The following is a 17,681-nucleotide window of genomic DNA, read 5'->3' on the forward strand; positions in this document are numbered from 1 at the left end:
CAGTCACACTCTCAAGAGGTCCTGATTGGCAGTCACAGCTTGGATATTCACAATCAATGGAATTAATGCCACTATTTGTAAAACATGAAAAGACACTGTACAGAAAAACAACAAGCCTCCGACTTGTGAACCTTGGTCAAAGAAAGAACAGAAATAAAAGCCAAGAATGAAGTATTTAAATGAATGATTAGACAGAGTCATGTTGGAGTCCCAGCAAGGCTGTCTTGGGTCCTTGTTATTCTAAATGGATTCTGTGCTCCAGATCATCTAGAAGGAAAACGTCACTCAAACAAAAAAGGCTCCTTTACATGAAATGTGTTTAACTGGCAACATATAATTTCATTTTAAAAAGAATTAGGAGCAATTGCTGCTGAAGCCGTTTTGGGGAGATGGGGAGGGGATGATCTGTCAACACTATGGGAACCAAAAGTGATGGGCCACCAAGCTTTGTTCCAACCACTTGCTTCACAGTTAAGTTTAATTACACATTACATGCTGTCCTGTAATTATGTCACTGGGGAAACTGCCAATTTCCCCTCTTGAGATGTTAAAAGTTCCCTAATTTACTTTAAAGACTCAACATTGCCTCCATCAGCACCAACCTTAGTGCAAGCAGGGTATTTGGCTCCTGTTCCCTTAAAATGCAGGCTGCCTAGTCTAACATATAGTTCTGGGGTCCACTGTGAGGAGAGCCCCAAGAACGCTGTTCCAATGTGTTTATAATAAGATCTAGTGGCTTTTTTTCTTGAAAATTTACACCTTGAGAATTTGAGAAGTATGTCATTCCTTTTCCCAACTGTTGGGAGGCTGAAACTAAAGTCCTTTATTCTTAGCAAGAGAATAAACACAGAACACAAGATGAAGCCCTCGCTCTCCAGAAATCCACGCCAAGAATGGAAAGACAGCAAACACTGAGCATCTGCATATGAAACCCCTGGGAGATGGAACCCAAACCAAGGAAGACTTGATGAACTGGGAAAGGCAAAAAGGCAAGTAGATGATTGAGCACTTACAGTGTGCATCCAGAATTTTACAGAGGTCACTGCAGACCACCAGTATCAGTGGCCACTAACTCAAGTCCCCCAAGTACCAGGCAGACAAGAATGCAGGAAGCAGCCAGACAGAATATAATAGGGAGTTCTGGCACCTGGTTATTTGGAGAGAGAGAGAGAGAGAGAGAGAGAGAGAGAGAGAGAGAGAGAGAGAGAGAGAGGGCAAGCCCTGCCTACAGGCAAGTCAATCATCTTCTCATTAAAAATACTGTGCCAGTTGAGCGAAACCCATAGGACTCGTTTGAACTACAGCTGCAACCCCTGGATGAGTCTGCAAACTCCTAGGAGGCACTGGCTCTGAACACTGGAAGCAGACTCCTTGGTTTTAAAGTCAGCTCTGGCACTTCCTTAGCCGTGTGATCCTGGGCAAACCTCCCAACCTCTCTGTGTGTCAGCTCCTCATCTCAAAATGGAAATACCAGCAGGGCTCACTTCATAGGGGTGTTGTGAGAAATTTTTAAAAGTGTTTAGTGTGGTTGTTATTGCATAGCAAGCTCTGGGCTTGCTATTCATTATGTTTATAGCAATAAGAGAAAAATTTCCCCAAATGGCTTTTAATTTGAGGTAGACCTCAATGGACAGAAAGATCTATGTGCTAAAAGAAGAGGGTACAAAGGTGACCTTATCTTCCCGTCTCTGGAAGCATTGAATGCATGTTAAGTACTCAAAAATTCAAAGGCCTCAAAGATAGTAGCTACTCTCATACGGGGTCATCCCACAGCGTTTCTCTTCAGTACTGCATCAAGAAGCAGACCTTCCTGGCCCTTTAGTGAGTTGGGGTCTATGCCAATATTTTTCCCAAATATTTTTTAAAATATTGTTTACTAACTATACGTCACAAGGAGAATAAAGTTAAAGGTTTAGTGTAAACATACTTTAAATTTTTAATAAAACAGCTATAATGAAAGAACTTGAAAAAACAATTCTTAGCTACAAATACCCTCTACTTTATTTATGCATTATAATTTTTTTCTGATTTGGTATAGTTTTAGGAACATACATGAGCCCTAGCTCAAAAGTGCACAAAACCCTTTTAATTAATCTTATTTTTAAAGGAGTTCTATGTTTCCCCCTCAGGAAGTTCATTCTCTTCTACCACAATCACCCAGTGTGCAAATATATTCCAACTGGGTGAAATATTCATCACAAATTCCGAGTGGGAAGAGCCTGGGATTTGAAGGTCAAAGACGCTGGTCCAGATTCCCACTGCCCGTCTGACCTAGAGGAACGTCTGCTCCTCTCGAAGCCCCATTCCTGAGTCTCTCACACGGTGATAACAAGGCTTATGTCATGGGCTCTTCTTGAAAAGCAAGCTACTCTAGGGAACAACCCTTGTATGTTGCCCGACCCACACTGAGGACTCATCTTCTCTGCTCAGACAAGGATACAGGTGACTCCCATGGAGAGTTCATCCTGAAACTGTTGCAGCGTTTTTCTTCAGCATTCTTTAGGGGCCCACTTCCACCTCAGAGCTGGCCACCACGGTTTGGGAACCTTAGGTTTGCTTGTCATGACTTCTACTTTGAAGCTGAAACTCAGCTCCCACAACAGCCAGCGTGAGTCTTCAACCAAATGAAAAAATCAAATAAATTGGGTTTCTTTGCAGGTTCCAGTGAAGAATCAAATACACCAAGAATATATATTCTGAGTCCATATTTCCGTGGAGCCACTAAGCTTGTCATTCCAGAAAGAGCAATAGCAACAACAACAACAACAACAAACAACAACAAAGAAAAACAACAACAGCACGAAGACATGACATCTCAACTCTGTGCCACGGCCCTGTCTGTGACGTGTGAGTGACCGCAGGGCCACGGGAGGGAGCGGGCACTGCGCTCCACCTCTCAGACAGGCCTCGCTGGGGAGAAGTATCTGCAGAAAACAAGCAATTCTGTCCGGCCAGTGTGGCTAAGTGGTTGAAATTCGACCTATGAATCAGGAGGTCAGGGTTCGATTCCCGGTCAGGCCACATGCCCAGGTTGCCAGCTTGATCCCCAGTGGGGGGCATGCAGGAGGCAGCCGTTCAATGATTCTCTCTCCTCATGGATGTTTCTCTCTCTCCCTTCCTTTCTGAAATCAATAAAAATATATATATTTAGAAAAAGAAAATAAGCGATTCTGTCCCAAGTAAGTGTGACCTACAAGTCTGAGGTCACCAAGGACTCAAGATCTGACTCGGGGACAGCGGGTGCCTAGACCCACAATTCCTCCTCGTGTGCTGTGCCCACCCACATGTGGGCTAATTCAATCCCATCCCTGCTCTCCCCAGTACACAGCTCCGAGTTCACTCAAGGGTTCACGAGAAGCCAGGCTGCCTGTCCATAACTCCACGTTCAGAAACATACCTCCGGTCACTGCCGGAAGCACGGAGCCACGGTTCTCAGATGGTAACACACACACTGATCACTGGCAAGAGACCGTTTAAGTAAAAACTGAAGAGACTTTACTCATGTAACTAACAAGAAATTATTAGACTCCGCCCTGTGCCAGGTGCCACAGAGGCAGGCTGGTGGCCAGGGGTTCCCCCGCGCGTCGAAACGCGGTGTCTGAGGCCATCCCCACTGCTCCACGGAGAGTGGGTTCGAAGGTCCCAGGACACATAACATACAGACTGTGGAGTCTATGCAGACTTGACCTTGGCTGCCCTTTCTCACTGCCTACTAGCGGGCCCACCACACAGATGCCCCACACGCAGCGAAGGGTCTGCATGTCTCCACGGGAACAGCCCTTACAGACCGCACGGTGTCACTAAAGACACGACCACCCAACATGCGCTCGGCCACTAAGCCCCTCCTTCTTCTCCGGAGACAGCAGCTTCTTTTCGATCCAGAATAACTCATTCGAGCTGCCGCTTGCCTTGGCCGCGCCACTACCCGGTGCGGGCTGCCAGTGCTTCTCCATAACCCCACTTGGATTTCCGGGGCTGGCCGCGAGTCTCATCTTTGTTTTCTAGCAGGAGAGTGACTTTCCTAAAATTAGCTCTCATCATCCTTATTGAAAACACTTCGGAAACTCCTCACGGCCTTCAGGCTCAGTCCAGACACCACTACGCAGCGACAGGTTCCCGAGGAGCCGGCCCCTCTGCCTTCGTGGCCGTGACCACGCTCACCGTCCAGGCGGCAGACATGGTAGCATACGTTTAGGCACAGCGTAACACGAGCTTTGGTTCCCTGAACAAAGCACACACCTTTCTGCCTTTGCTCAGCTTCCCTCCGCTTAGCATCCTGCCCTCCCTCCCTCCGTTCCCGATTAAGAACTACCTGCCGACCTTAGTGTAGGGGCCGCTTCCTCCAGGAAGCTTTCCTGGCCTGACCTCCACATCTGTGCTGAGGACTGTGGTCTGTGTCCCCAATTCTCCCACCTCCCCAATCAAAATACATTCCCAGTGACGGGGAAAGTGCTGGATACTGACCTCTCCCCCCAGGCCCCACCCTCCTTTCTGTTTTATACAGAAAGCTCCTCAACGACAAGACTCCTGAGTGACGAGGTCCTTGGGGAGTCCTTGGGGAGTCCCGTCACCTCGCTCCCTGATGGGCCTTTGGTGGTTACTCAGTAACCTGGGCAGCCTGGGGGGTTGAGGAGAAAACAGTCCCGGGGACTGTGTCCATCGGATGGGCAGGCGGAGGGAGAGGACCCACCAGAGAGACCAGGGCAGCTAAGGGGAGAGGCATGACGGGCAGCGACAGAGGACAGCAAGTGGCAGAGTGTCCAGTGTGGGAGGGCGGGGAGCTGAGAGGAGGCGGGAAGACTGCCCTGCCTCCCTCTGGACAGCAGCCGGTGAAAGCCAGGTGGGGGTGTGGCAATGTGGGTGGCAGGTGAGTGCCAACAGCAGGCGACAAGATGGGTTGGGGAAGGACAGAGGCACCGTGTTTGAGCCATGTCGGTGCAGGGATGTCAAGCCCAGAGGAAGTATTTGTGTGTGTATGTGCGCGAGTGTGTGCGCGCACGTTACAGCTTCTTTACAAAACCTCTCGTGGCTCTGATGGGAAAAGTGAATGGTGAGGCTCTGATGGGGAAGTGAATGGTGAGGCTCTGATGGGGGAAGGGCGAATGTCTGCTCAAGGGCAGGGAGAAATAACACATAAACCATGGCTCAGACAGATCTGCCCGGTCACGAATAAGAGCAAATCCTAACAAAAAGTAAACTTAGGAAATAGAACCATTTTTACGTTTCAGAAAGGACTGCTCTGCTCCTGAGCACACTCACTGAGCTGTCTGAGAGCACTAGCCCCAGGTTCCACAGCCAAGTTCACCATCACTGGTATCTTTCACAGCTACCACAAAGCCTCCTGCCCGAGGTCTCCGCCCCCAGGCTGTTCCCGTGACCCAGGCATTCCTGAAAACAGCGCCCACTTCCCATCCGCCAGGCCCAGCGTCAGGTGGGGCCCAACAGCCTCGGGAAAGCCACACTTCTGAGAAAATACTCATCTCAGTTACAGGAATGTCTCACCAATAAGAAACAGTGCGTGTGGACAAGAAGAACCACGTTTTCCTTGTATAAGTAGGTTCTTCATTTAGGTCCCTACTGGAGATAAATTCCGTACGGTTTCCATCACAGTCATTTCACTTACGACGGTTTAAGAGAGTGCGTTGAGGAGAATGGGCTGAATACGTTAAGTTACTTTTCATGAGACATATGCTGCTTATGCAATTAACAATGCATTCAGCATCACTAAGCTCTAATTTTAGAAACATTCCCCGTCCACAAACATGAATCATTAATTCTGAATTCAATTTCCACACGGCTCGTTTTCACACGCAACCTTCCGGAGGCTATACTCACAGTATCTCAAATATTAATTCACTTCTTTGCAAGCAGATTACACTCCTAGAAAACATATCTGCGCAACAAATATACACACATTACAAGCCAAATGAAACTTTTATGAAAAACAAAACCATTTTCTTCTCCGGCTTCATAAATCCCCCATCACACTGTGTCATAAACGCTCACAGTGATGTATGCCAGTCACTCCTCAACAGGCAGGGAGAGAGGGCGACGCTTTTCTTACGGGAGCTTGCACTTCTGGCCACGATCTGATCTCCCATCTTTCAGAGAAATGCACCAAATCCTTTGTCTAATCAAATTACAAATAATATTTCAGGGGGCGCCAAAGCTTAGCAAGTTGCATGTATGGGAAAGTGTATGAGGTTTTCTCTCGGTCCCTTCACCTTTTCCCAGCCCCGCAGCGCCCCGCCCCTCTGACAGCTGTCAGTCTGTTCTCTGTCCACGAGTCTGTTTCTCTTCAGTAAAACACATTTCAAACCAAGTGCCTGCAGAGAACCCAGGGCCTGGCGTCTTTGTCAAGGGGGCCACGCCTGGGTGGACACTTTTTCATGGTGAAGGTGTCCCGTGTATTAGAGGTTTGGGCCGGCAGCACCCCGCCGGGCAGGTGAGCGCCAAAGGAACAAGCCCACACATTTCCAAATGCCCCCAGGGGGCAGTGCTCCCTTTAGGCAAGAAATTTCAACGCAGACCAACGGAGCTGCCCACATTTGCATCACCAGAGAACCACGGGGTGAGGGCCCAAACCCCGGTGTCCCGGAGCCAGCACCACCGGGAGGGACCAAGAGAAAAGGTGAGTAACAGACGCTTGCCTTTCTCTAATCTCTGCCCCACTCGTCCTGCACTGGACAACTCATTCCTCACGCGCTAAGCTGACATCGAGTCATCCTTGGCACTGCTCGCCAGTTCTCTTGTCCCATTTGTCCACATCCTGACCCACCCAGCGTGGGCGGGTGCACCCCATCCCGACTGAATCTGAGCTCCTCGCCCTGAGGACAGGCGACAGGTGTCAGCAAGCCCAGGACCTCCGTGGAGCAGCCCCGAAGGGCAGGCCTCCTCTGTCACAGTCCCTACGCTCCCCCTCATCCTCACCTGGTCCTCCCCACACCTGCACTGCCCCATCAGCAGGGGCATCTTCCCTTTTCCTTCTGCCCCCCCACAAAGGGATCCACCTCCGCGCCTCTCCCATTCTTGGCTGTTTATCTCACTGTGTCTCCAGCAGTGGACAGAGGTGGTGCCTGAGGGAACCCTGGGCCCCTGCTTTGGAGTGTTAGAGTCCACAGTTTCCACTCTCGTCGGAGCCATGCAGGGTTCTGGTAGAGAGCTCATTTCCGACCTTGTTACTGAAGCCCAAGAGCTTCTGTCATCATTAGATATTGAACCACATAAACCAGTTTTCCAGTACTATTATATTTGTAAAAAGTATACTTTTATTATTGGTTTCAGAGAGGAAGAGAAAGGCGGAGAGAGAGAGAAACAACAATGATGAGAGAGAATCATTGACTGGCTGCCTCCTGCATGCCCCACACTGGGGATCGAGCCTGCGACCTGGGCATGTGCCCTGACCAGGAATCGAACCTGGGACCTTCTGGTTTATAGGTTGATGCTCAATCGCGGAGCCACCCTGGCTGGGCTGTGCTATTGTATTTTTCAGTGTCATCACATGAAGAATACTTAGAGGTGAAAAGTCTTTACGTCATTGCCCCTGGTGGGTTTCATTTCATTTTAATTTTTACTTCACTGAGTGATGAAAGCCAAACCTCTGGGGCCGCTCATCTCAGGGGAATGCCTCCATCCCCGTGAGCTTGAAATTCAAGTTCAGCAAGAAACCTGTGACCACGAGTGGCTGTGAGCTTACCCGGATGTAGGCGTCCTGGTGCTGCTTGGCGAAGTAGAGCATGTTGTCCAGGGCTAACATCCCCGGGGGTGTCTGGGTAAAGTCCATGGCGGGGTTGACGTGATTCTGTGATTAAAACATAAGGTTGGATCAGGTTAATGCCTCAGTGGACCCACCAGCCAGCAGAGGTCTGGGTTCCCACCTCAAGACCGAAGCATCACAAGGCAAACTCCAAGTAACCAAGTAGGAACACCTCTATCTCCATGGAAACCTGCTGGGTAGTGGTAGGAGCTTCTGTCTACAGGGGCAGCAACGCCATCTTTTACACCCGGGTTAGGAATTCAGCTGAAGAGCGAAGTGCAGGATTATCCTTAGATGTAACACTGAAGGTCAAAGAAAATCATGTAACAACTGTGTGTCTGGGAGCTGTGCTGTGGTGAAACCAACAGCATTTGGGGAGAAAGATCTGGGACGAGGCCACATCTCGGCCATTAGCTGCTCATTCTGCACCTTAACTTCCTCATCCTCACATGGTGCCCACCCAGCCTGTGGACTCTGAGAACTGTCCAGGGTTACACAGCCCACAGGCCTGGGGCATGGGCACTGGATAGAAAGCAGCTGCCCCAGGTCCTGACACCTGCCTGCTCTCGGGGAGTGTGCTGACCTGTGGTCACTGCACACAGTGTGAGAAGCAGGAAGACAAAATCATAGTCACAAATACGCCCAACACATTCTCCACAGGTTCAAGGTCACCCACAACCACAAGGCTCTTGTCCAAGGAACAAACCACGCTCCACCGTTAATACTCAGACCAACCACGCCTCCCCGTCCTGAGCATGCATCTACAGATGGTGAGTGGTTTAAGAGTTTTTTTTGTTTTTGTTTTTTTTTGGTTAAAGACCTGAAAAATAAATGTTAAAGAGGCATTAAAACACTTGCTTTTACCTCCTAATATAGGTAATTTGTGTTTTGCTACATAATTGTGTTTTGTTCCTACATCCTTGTGAATGAGCAGCTTGGCTCTCTGAACTGCCAGGACAGTTTGGTTCTCTGTAGTTTTTCTAATTCCAGTTCAGGAAGGACTTCTTGTTCACTTACTCAAGGTTCAAACAGCCCACGCTCCCGTAAATTATGTAAGAGAACATAGACGCTGTCTTTTCCGTGCTGCTGAAACATCTGAAACGCAAATGTTCTGAGCTGCCAAACAACGTCTGAAATGACCGCAGAGCGGCGCTGCCTGCCGGCCGCAGCATCTCTGCCCGCTCTCTACGGCAGGGTGGCTCAGTGGAGCGACTTCGTTTTCATTCAGCATTTTATCCTGATTCATTTATTCGGATGTTGGGAAGTTTTAAAAATCGCAAAGCACCACCACTTATAGTAAGAGGGACAGATCTCATGAAATAAACATAATTGTGTCAAAAATGCAATTCTCCGGACACATTAAAGACAGGGGGCTTCGGCTTCCACCTGATGTTTACGGAGTAAGAGGTCAGGTCTGTGTTCAATAGCGGGGGAAAATCAAAATGCTGGAAATCAATGATCAGAGGCTTCATCTAAAAAGTAAGGTGCGATGAAAGCCTTTGTAATACCGCCAGTTCTTTAGAGAGCAGTGGAATGTCTCGCACTGCACACAAAGGTATTATTTTGACTTTGGTACACTGGATTTTCATGAATACAGTAGCAGCTTAGGAAGTTACTATTTGTGGAGTCCTTCCGTGTCATCCATGCTATCATCTCTCTAGCACACAGGCAGTGGGCGCCACCTCCCCAGTTTGTTGACGAGGAAACCGCAGCACCATTTGCAAGTCGGATGCATTTGTTTCGGTGCTGCTAGCATTTCGACACTACACAGGCTGAGGACAGTTGATCTGAGAAAAATGTAGGCTGCTCAATATTAGCTGTCACCCAGCATGGTCCCAGCAATGAAGAAGAGTGTGCCCCATGGGAGAGAGGGAAGTATGGCATTTATTTCAGTCCTGTTTCTAGTGTTGGTGTATGAGTCTATTCCAAAAATAAATACACAAAAAGGAAACCAAATGACAAAGAGTAGTTTCTCTGGATCTAACTGGAACAACCCCCCAAAGCTGTATGTTAGTGAAGCTGACCCTGGAGAAGGTCCCACGGCTCAAAAGTCATCAGTCTTGTTTGCATTTGCTCCCAAGGACCCTTCAAAGCCTCCTTCTATCAGACACACACACACACACACACCCTTATGCACACCTGGGGCCACCAAATAGGACCACTGATTTCAAAAGGTCTTACAGTTAAATAATATAATTTACTTTTAGGGTTCTTTTAAAGAAACATGTGGCTATTTAGCAAAAACTCCCAATAAAATAATGCCCGTGTTATGCCATGGATTCTGCAAAGTACCTTCATGTACCGACTCTTGATCCTCAAAGTAGGTTTAATTATTATTCTCCCATGACAGAGAAGGAAACTGAGGCACTGGGTGTCTGGGGAGCCAGTATAGAGCCAGAATTTGGCAGTTCCATTTACAACTGCATCAAAAAATAAAATACCTTGGGATAAATTTAACCAAGAATGTAAAAAGCCTGTACTTGGGAAATTATCAGACAGTAAAAAAAGAAAATGAAGAAGATACAAATAAGTGAAAGCATATACCATGTTCAGGGACAGGAATAATTAACGTCATTAAGACATCCATACTACCCAAAGCAATCTATACATTCAATGCAATTCCATTAAGATACCAATGGCATATTTCTCAGAACTAGAACAAATATTCCAAAAATGTATATGGAACCACAAATGACCCTGAATAGCCACAGCAATCTTGAGAAAGAACAAAACGACCTGATATCAAACTATACTACATGGCCCTAGTAATCAAAACAGCATGGTACTAGCATAAAAGCAGATCAATGGAACAGAATAGAGAGCCCAGAAGTAAACCCACACCCTTATGGTCAATTCATACTCAGAGTAAAGGCTCTTATTCAGGGTTTTAGTGTCCAGGTGTTGAAGTTCACAGAGATGCCCAATGCAGAGGTCCTCAACTGTGGTCCTCCTCCATCCACATTACTCGCTCAGGGATAATGGGCCTGCAGTCCATCCTTTTAAACAAAAGCTACAATTTCTCCACCCCTCCCAGGCATAACAGCTCTCTCTCTCTCTCTCTCTCTCTCTCTCTCTCTCTCTCTCTCTCATGTTCAACACACCATTCCTCTGGTTTCTGACAAATGGCTGCTACTCAACAGAAGCAATTAGAAAACTGCCGTTGATGTTCTGGGACCTGCCCTGAATTGTGAAGCTCCCTGCACTGCAGATGGAAAACAAATTACTTCGTAGTGGTGGGTGAACTCTGTTCTCTCTTTCTCCCTCTTTTTTGTCCCCAGGTTCCAGGTTCCATTTTTCCAGCTCCTCTCTCCTTCAAATTATTGTTTCCTTTTTCCCTTTTGGCTTTAACCATCAGTAAAGTAATTTACAACCTTGGTTTTGGTATCAGGAAAACGAAAAGAATTACATGCTGAAAGCCTGGGAAGCTTTCCACACTGTGACAAAAATACTCCGAGAACCCGGCGAGGCCAACAGTCCCCCACTTTCTCATTTATGAGATGCTCTGGGTACGGATTTATTTTCCCTTCTTGGTCCGTGATATCTTCCCTGCCCGTCTTGAAATAGAAGCTGTGTGAGCTTTGATAAACGGCTTGAAATGTTCCCTTGTCTTACGGCAAAGCCTGTGTACCTCTGTGCATCCCTCTGAAATGCCGTTTCTTAGTTCCTGCAGAATGCTGCTCAGTGAGTCCGATCAGACAGCCCGCGGCCCCTACAGAAATGGGGGTGCGCCCTTCCCAAAGCACCAGGGGCTTTTCATTTTAGGGAAATGACACCAACGCTGAAGGTAGCACGGTTTTTTTTTATAGTGAGCACCCTAACGGGGTTTGGTTTTGGAGGTCTGGAGATCTGTTTCTCTTCTGTTACCCACATGCCTGGTTTTCAGCTGAATTATTTCAATGACACATCCAAGGGGTAGTTGGTGATCTAAGACAGAGAATAGCTCCACCTGTTCCGGGCCCTACCCCAAGGCCACTGGAGAGAGAGCTGGAAGGGACCTGAAATATAACCTGGGCCGGTCGCTTTACTTTACCAACAAGAACCAGGGCTGCAGGGTCCGAACCTCCTGGGGGGCTGGGCAAAGCCCCGGGCTCTGAGTCGGAGGGCTGGGTGGGGTGGACAAACTGCCTCTCCAACACATTCCCAGGGGTGCAGGTGCTGCTGGCTGGAGGCCACAGCTTGAGACCTCGGTGGGTGACCAGACCGACTCGTCTGGGTAACACAGGAAATACCAAAATGAGATCCAGACCCACCCATTCCTCAAATGTGCAGCGTCTACCATACTAGGGCTGGAACCCACAGGTTCCAAGTAGCAGATGCATTTGCAATATACTCGCTGTTCATCCCCTGGGTGCATGGCCTCTCCTCCAGAAAACAGACTTCTTAACTCAGAAAGAGGAGTGACAATTAGGAAGCTCTCACTTCTCCCATTGCTCACATCCTAGCGGAAGGCGGGAGACTGTCACCAGCCACGGAGTCCTGGTCCTGCGTGCTTTCTGGCTGGGGGTCAGTGCCCCACACCCTGAGTGAGTGTTGAACGATCTGCGTTGCTCAATGCCCAGGGCCGGGCTGCTCCTTCATTGTGCGGATGAAATAAAGAGCTGATACCAGGGGGCTCGCCAGCGGGCACACCACGGGGTGGGGGGGGGGGGGGGGCTTTGAGAATTCAGGAGTTCACATTTGTGGAACATGAATGCCTACATGTGCTGAACAAAGAAAAACCACCTTCAAAGCAAAGCGCACTGAGGAAATAGCCGTTCCATCTACAAGAAGCCGGATCAAGGATGCTTCTGGAGGCAGGGAGTTTAGGTCACTTTCTCCAGGGGCAGCAGGCCCCTCGCAGCTCTGCCCAGCTGCACACACCTCCCCGCTTCCCCTCCCACCCTGAGAGGAGCATGTGGGTGTTGCAACAGACTCCCCAGAGGGCAGTTACCAGCCCCTGAGGCCCCTGAACATCCACAGGGGGGTGGGAGTGGAGCTGTGAAAATTCCTGGTGTCCAGGCTGTACTCCAAATTCCAATTGAGGGATTCTTGTTTGAGAACCAAGCAACTGGACTTTTCAAGCTCCCCAGGAGACCCCCCTGTCCAGCCAGGGCTGAGGACATGGTCCCCAGGTTTGAGTGTGGCAGAAGCTCCCCGAGGGCCTGTTCAAACAGGTGGCCGGGCCCACCTCCAGCCTTTCCAACTCCATGGGTCTGGCTGAGGACTGAGGATTTGCTTCCATCCACGTTCCCGGATGCTTGGATGGTCTCTGGGCCACACTTGGAGGAACCACTGCTCTCAAGCCACAGTCACGCTGCACAGGAGGGTGTAAGGGACCTATCCCCACCAGCCGATGGCGCTGGGGCCTTCCTTCCCTGTCCCAGGTTTTGGTTAGGCCTGGATTGTATTGAAATGTGGGCCCGAGGTTGGACAGGCAGCCTCTGGGTTGGCGCAGGGCCGGCACTCGCTCTCCTGGCTTCTTCGCACATTTATATATTTGATTTTGTGACACACACACACACCCCAGTGAGTCCCGGAAGCAGCCTTTAGAAATCTTTGGATTCTGGCCTTGGACTCTCTCCATGAAGCTCAATAAAAATCCATCGCTTGGATGAAAAGGAAGGCATCCCATCATGTCTGACCTGAGGGTGGCAAGATGGTGAAAATGCTGAAAAGCAGAGAAGTGCCTGTGACCAGGTAGCACCAGTACTGGTGGGCATTGAGCCGGGCACCCCAGATGTGTGATTGCATTTAACCTCCCCAGCTGCCCTGGGAGGTGAGTGCGATTAACGAGGTAAATGCGCGTCTCTTCCTACAGAGGAGGCCAGACCTGTGACTTGCACACGATCGCAAATGGTAAGTGGCCCAGTCACCACTTCGATTCTGCAGCTTCTCTCCCTCTTTAGGTTCAAAGGTCTTTAGAGAATGAGAAGGTGGCCCATTAGCAAGAAGAAGTTTAATTAGAGGAATGTAAAGTCTTGTAACGAGATTTTTTAAAATTCAAGAAAAACATCTATGGAATAAGGGAGATCCGGCTTGTGAATAATTCATGAGCTCCCAGCTCCTTATCATGAAAATTTGATTCTTTTAGGTAAAGCACAGAGGATCGGCAGGAAAAAAAATCCCAAAGATGCTAAGGGTCCAGGTCAACCGATCCTAAGCCACCTCGCTCCCCGCTGTGTCCCCCTCTTGTCTGGCCTCTCGAACACCTCAGCTAGTCTCAGTCCACTCACCCCCTTGCAGCCCTGACCTCCAACCAGGCTCTGCTTCCTTGCATTGGTAAGCCCACAGCTAACCTTTTGGGTTAGACCTCTGGTTCAGCTGAGCTCTGGGACCATCCACAACTACCCTCTGTCACGAAGGAACCCCTCCCTGAGGGCACCCTGCCCTGGGAGGGCCCATGCCTGCTCACACTGTTGAAAGCTGAGAGCGCTGGCTACACACTCAGGAAGAGTGGGTTTCACGTGGAGGTCAGCAGGCTCTGACATGTGGGTTTCCTGAACAAGAGCAGATCAAGGACACAGGAGGTCCCGCCCACCAGCCCCAGGTCAGGCCAGCTGGACGCAGCACACGGTTCTGGGAGCCACGCCCATCACTGGCTCCTGACGCACAGGAAACCATTTACAAAAGGGAGGCCAGGAAGAAGCAGAAATACCTGGACAGAAAGATACGTAAGGCCTGGCCAGCATGGCTCAGTGGTTGAGCATCAACCTATGAACCAGGAAGTCACAGTTCGATTCCTGGTCAGGGCATATGCCTGGGTTGTGGGCTCTATCCCCAGTGTGGGATGTGCAGGAGGCACCGATCAATGATTCTCTCTCATCATTGATGTTTTTCTCTCTCTCCCTCTCCCTTCCTCTCTGAAATCAATAAAAATATTTTAAAAAAAGATCTGTAAGGAAAGCTGGAGAATCCACTGAGATAGTTAGCCCTAGGGGTAATAAAAGGGTGAGTGGTGTGTGGGAGGGAGGGGCAGGTGGGGGTGGTCCTGGGTGTAGGTGTCTGAAGAATTAATGTCCTTCTGCTCGGCCACAGACACAGGATGAGCAGGGACGTACCGTCCTTTGGAACATGGAGGCGAGGACGGCGCCTGGCAGGAACGCTGTACCCAGAACAGAGGGCGAGGCTGGGAGCGGCTGACCTGGGTGCCCTGAGCCCTGGTTCCTTCCTCTTCTCATCAGAGGGTGCTGGGTGTCTACTACCATGCGGGGCACCGTGGGAAAAGGTACATCTATCTCATCAAAGACGAACTGAAAACAAAACAATGCTTGCCCTCAAGGTACATCTGTCTCAGAGAGAGCTGTTCAAAGCCTCAACAACACAGCTTTGAAGTGTGCAGACAGACAGACACAGACACACACACACACACACACACACTCATAAAGAGCTGCACCAATGGAAGATCTCACCCGCAGATTCTGGATTTGGGGCAAATTTCCTTCGTTAAAAAATGACGCACTTCTTAAAGTTACTCTTAAGAGGTCAGAAAAGGCCGAGGAACGATGCCCTGTGCCCAGTTCCTGAGCACCTGGTCCGCTCTCGCTTCGGTGCCTGGAAGAAGCGGGATGGGACTCTGTGCTGAATGAAAGGATGAATTTACACGCTGTTTGTTCGGGATGTTGATTTAGTAGTCAACACAAAGAACTGCCATACAAACTCAATTAAGAAAGGCCTTGGGAATGAGCTCCTTGCAAATGGAGCTGGTCTGTTTTTTTAAGCCTTCATGAATAATGAAGCAATGCTGTCAAGGTTTATGAAGATATCTGCACCTCTTCTGCCAGCTGAGCCCCACAGGATCCAGAGTAATCCGGGCCCCACGGCTCATGCTCACAACGCGGGGTCTTTCTTCCCTTCACCCCCCGTTCCTTTTCCTGCCACTTCATTCAGAACCCCCTCTGCTCCCCTCTGCTCACTTGAGAACAGGATGTGCACAGCCCAGGTCACACACAGTGGGTTCCTCGGTCTCCCCGTTAGCCCATCCCAGGGAAGAACACAGCGAGAGGGCCATCAAAGGACCCAAAGCATCCTGGACGGCCTGGCTCAGTGGCTGAGCTTCGACCTATGAACCAGGAGGTCACGGTTCGATTCCTGATCAGGGCACACGCCTGGTTGCGGGCTCATCTCCAGTGTGGAGCGTGCAGGAGGCAGCTAATCAATGATTCTCTCTCATCATTGATGTTTCTCTCTCTCCCTCTCCCTTCCTCTCTGAAGTTGATGAAAAAAATTTAAAAAAAAAGGACCCAGAGCATGCGCTCCCATCACGCAGAGCAGACCTTGCTGACTCGACGGGGCACCATGCCCCCCAGCCCAGCACAGCCCCCAGACCGCCTCGGGAGGAGACCACCCCTGCCCTGGGGATGAGACCTGTGACCTTGTGACCTCGGAGCTGATCCTGGCACAGCTGCTGCAGGTGAACCCACAGAAGGTCAGAGGCTGCAGCCCGCCTCCAGGCCCAGCGCTGCGGCCTCTCATTTGGGGAGGGGGGTGACCATCCCCATCATGGGAAAAGCAGCTGACACCCACAGCACTCCGGGGCGCCAAGGACTGCTCTCAGCTAGAGATTACTATGCCCAGGGCCAAATCTGGCCTGCCACTTACTTCTGTACAGTTGGGAATTTAAGATACTTTCTTTATACATTTAGGTTATTATTTTTATAATCCGAAGAAGAAGAATCTGTGACACATGAAAATTACATGAAACTCAAGTGTCTCTGTCCATAGAGAAAGCTTTGTGGGAGCAGAGCCAAGCCCATGCACTTACATGCTGCCCGGGCTGCTTCCTCCGTGGCCTGGAAACTAAAATATTTATGATCCAGCCCTTCACCAGGAAAGCCTGCTGACTCCTATTCCCAGTGTGGTCCTCAGGGCAGCGCTGAGACACGGGTGGACCACAGTTAAATGTCCACTCACAGGGAATGCCAAGGGCCGGCTCCCGGACAGCGAGGCCCTTCTGGAATTGTCAGTGTTGCACGTCCCTGGATAAACACCGCAATGGCTCTAAAGCCCCTGAAGGCTTCCCTGGACAAATTCCATGTCCTGCAGAGGTGATGGTGAAAGGGGTGTTTGCAGTGGCCTCACTCCTGATGCAAGGCCCCCTGGTGTCATGGGCCCCTCTGCCCTGACCCCTGCAAACCTCGCAGGGGGTGGGAAGGGAGAAAGGAAGGACCAGCTCACAGGAAAAACAGCTGGCCCCCAAAGGCCCGAGAAGCCCACCCCTGGCCTAGGGACCTACCTGGTCTTGGTCCCCGCCCCCCTGACTGTGCATGGCAGGAAGACCCTGGTCCTTCCCACCTGGCCAGGGCTTCCTCAGGAAAGCACCGGGCTAGCCGGGTGGGCAAGCGGGTGCATGGAGGGGAGTGGGCCCGGTGGCGAGCAGCCCAGGCTCGGAGCGACCCCCCAGGATCCAGTGCCATCTTTAGTATCAGCTGATGCTCTTAGGAGAGACATGTCGCCTTTCTGAAGCCACTTCTTCACCTGCAACCCTGTGCAGGTATTGCCTCTCTCACTGGCCTGCTGTGAACATCAGCGGGGAAGACGGAGAGAAAACACTGTGAACAGAGCCAGGCCCCGGGTGAGCCAGGGGCAATCACCCTCCCGGTGCATTCTGCAAAGCTCCCCGCTCAGCAGTCCTGGTCCTAACTCTAGGCCTGGCTGCCCTCAGGACATCGGCTGGCCCTGAGTTCCAGGCTCCGGGTGCCATCAGTTTCAAGTCTGGCTTTCTCTCAGGCCCCAAAGATCAAGTTCCTTCGGCCCCTCTCAGCCCAGACTTACTCACAGAACTCACCAGCACTGGGCTAAGGGGCTCCTTCCTCAACTGTCTCCCCACCTGGGACCAGACAACAACTAATTAAAGAAACAAAAGTTGCCCTGGCGGGTGGTGTGGTTCACCTGGTTGTCCCACGCACCGAGAGGCGGTCGGTTCAATTCTCAGTCAGATTGTGGAGAA

At 50.2% G+C, this 17,681-nt stretch overlaps 1 protein-coding gene across 3 annotated transcripts in view; it reads right to left on the reverse strand.

Moving 5' to 3' along the window:
- ELMO1 (engulfment and cell motility 1) overlaps positions 1-17,681 on the reverse strand; it is a 392,644-nt gene that overhangs the window by 184,994 nt on the left and 189,969 nt on the right. For all 3 annotated transcript variants that reach the window (XM_081102184.1, XM_081102182.1, XM_081102183.1), the window contains one exon: positions 7,697-7,801. In XM_081102184.1, coding sequence (XP_080958310.1) covers positions 7,697-7,801 — 105 coding nt within the window. The remainder of the gene's footprint in view (positions 1-7,696; positions 7,802-17,681) is intronic.

The sequence above is a fragment of the Myotis nattereri genome (genome assembly GCF_964212035.1).
Source record: "Myotis nattereri genome assembly, chromosome: 11".
NCBI lineage: Eukaryota > Metazoa > Chordata > Mammalia > Chiroptera > Vespertilionidae > Myotis > Myotis nattereri.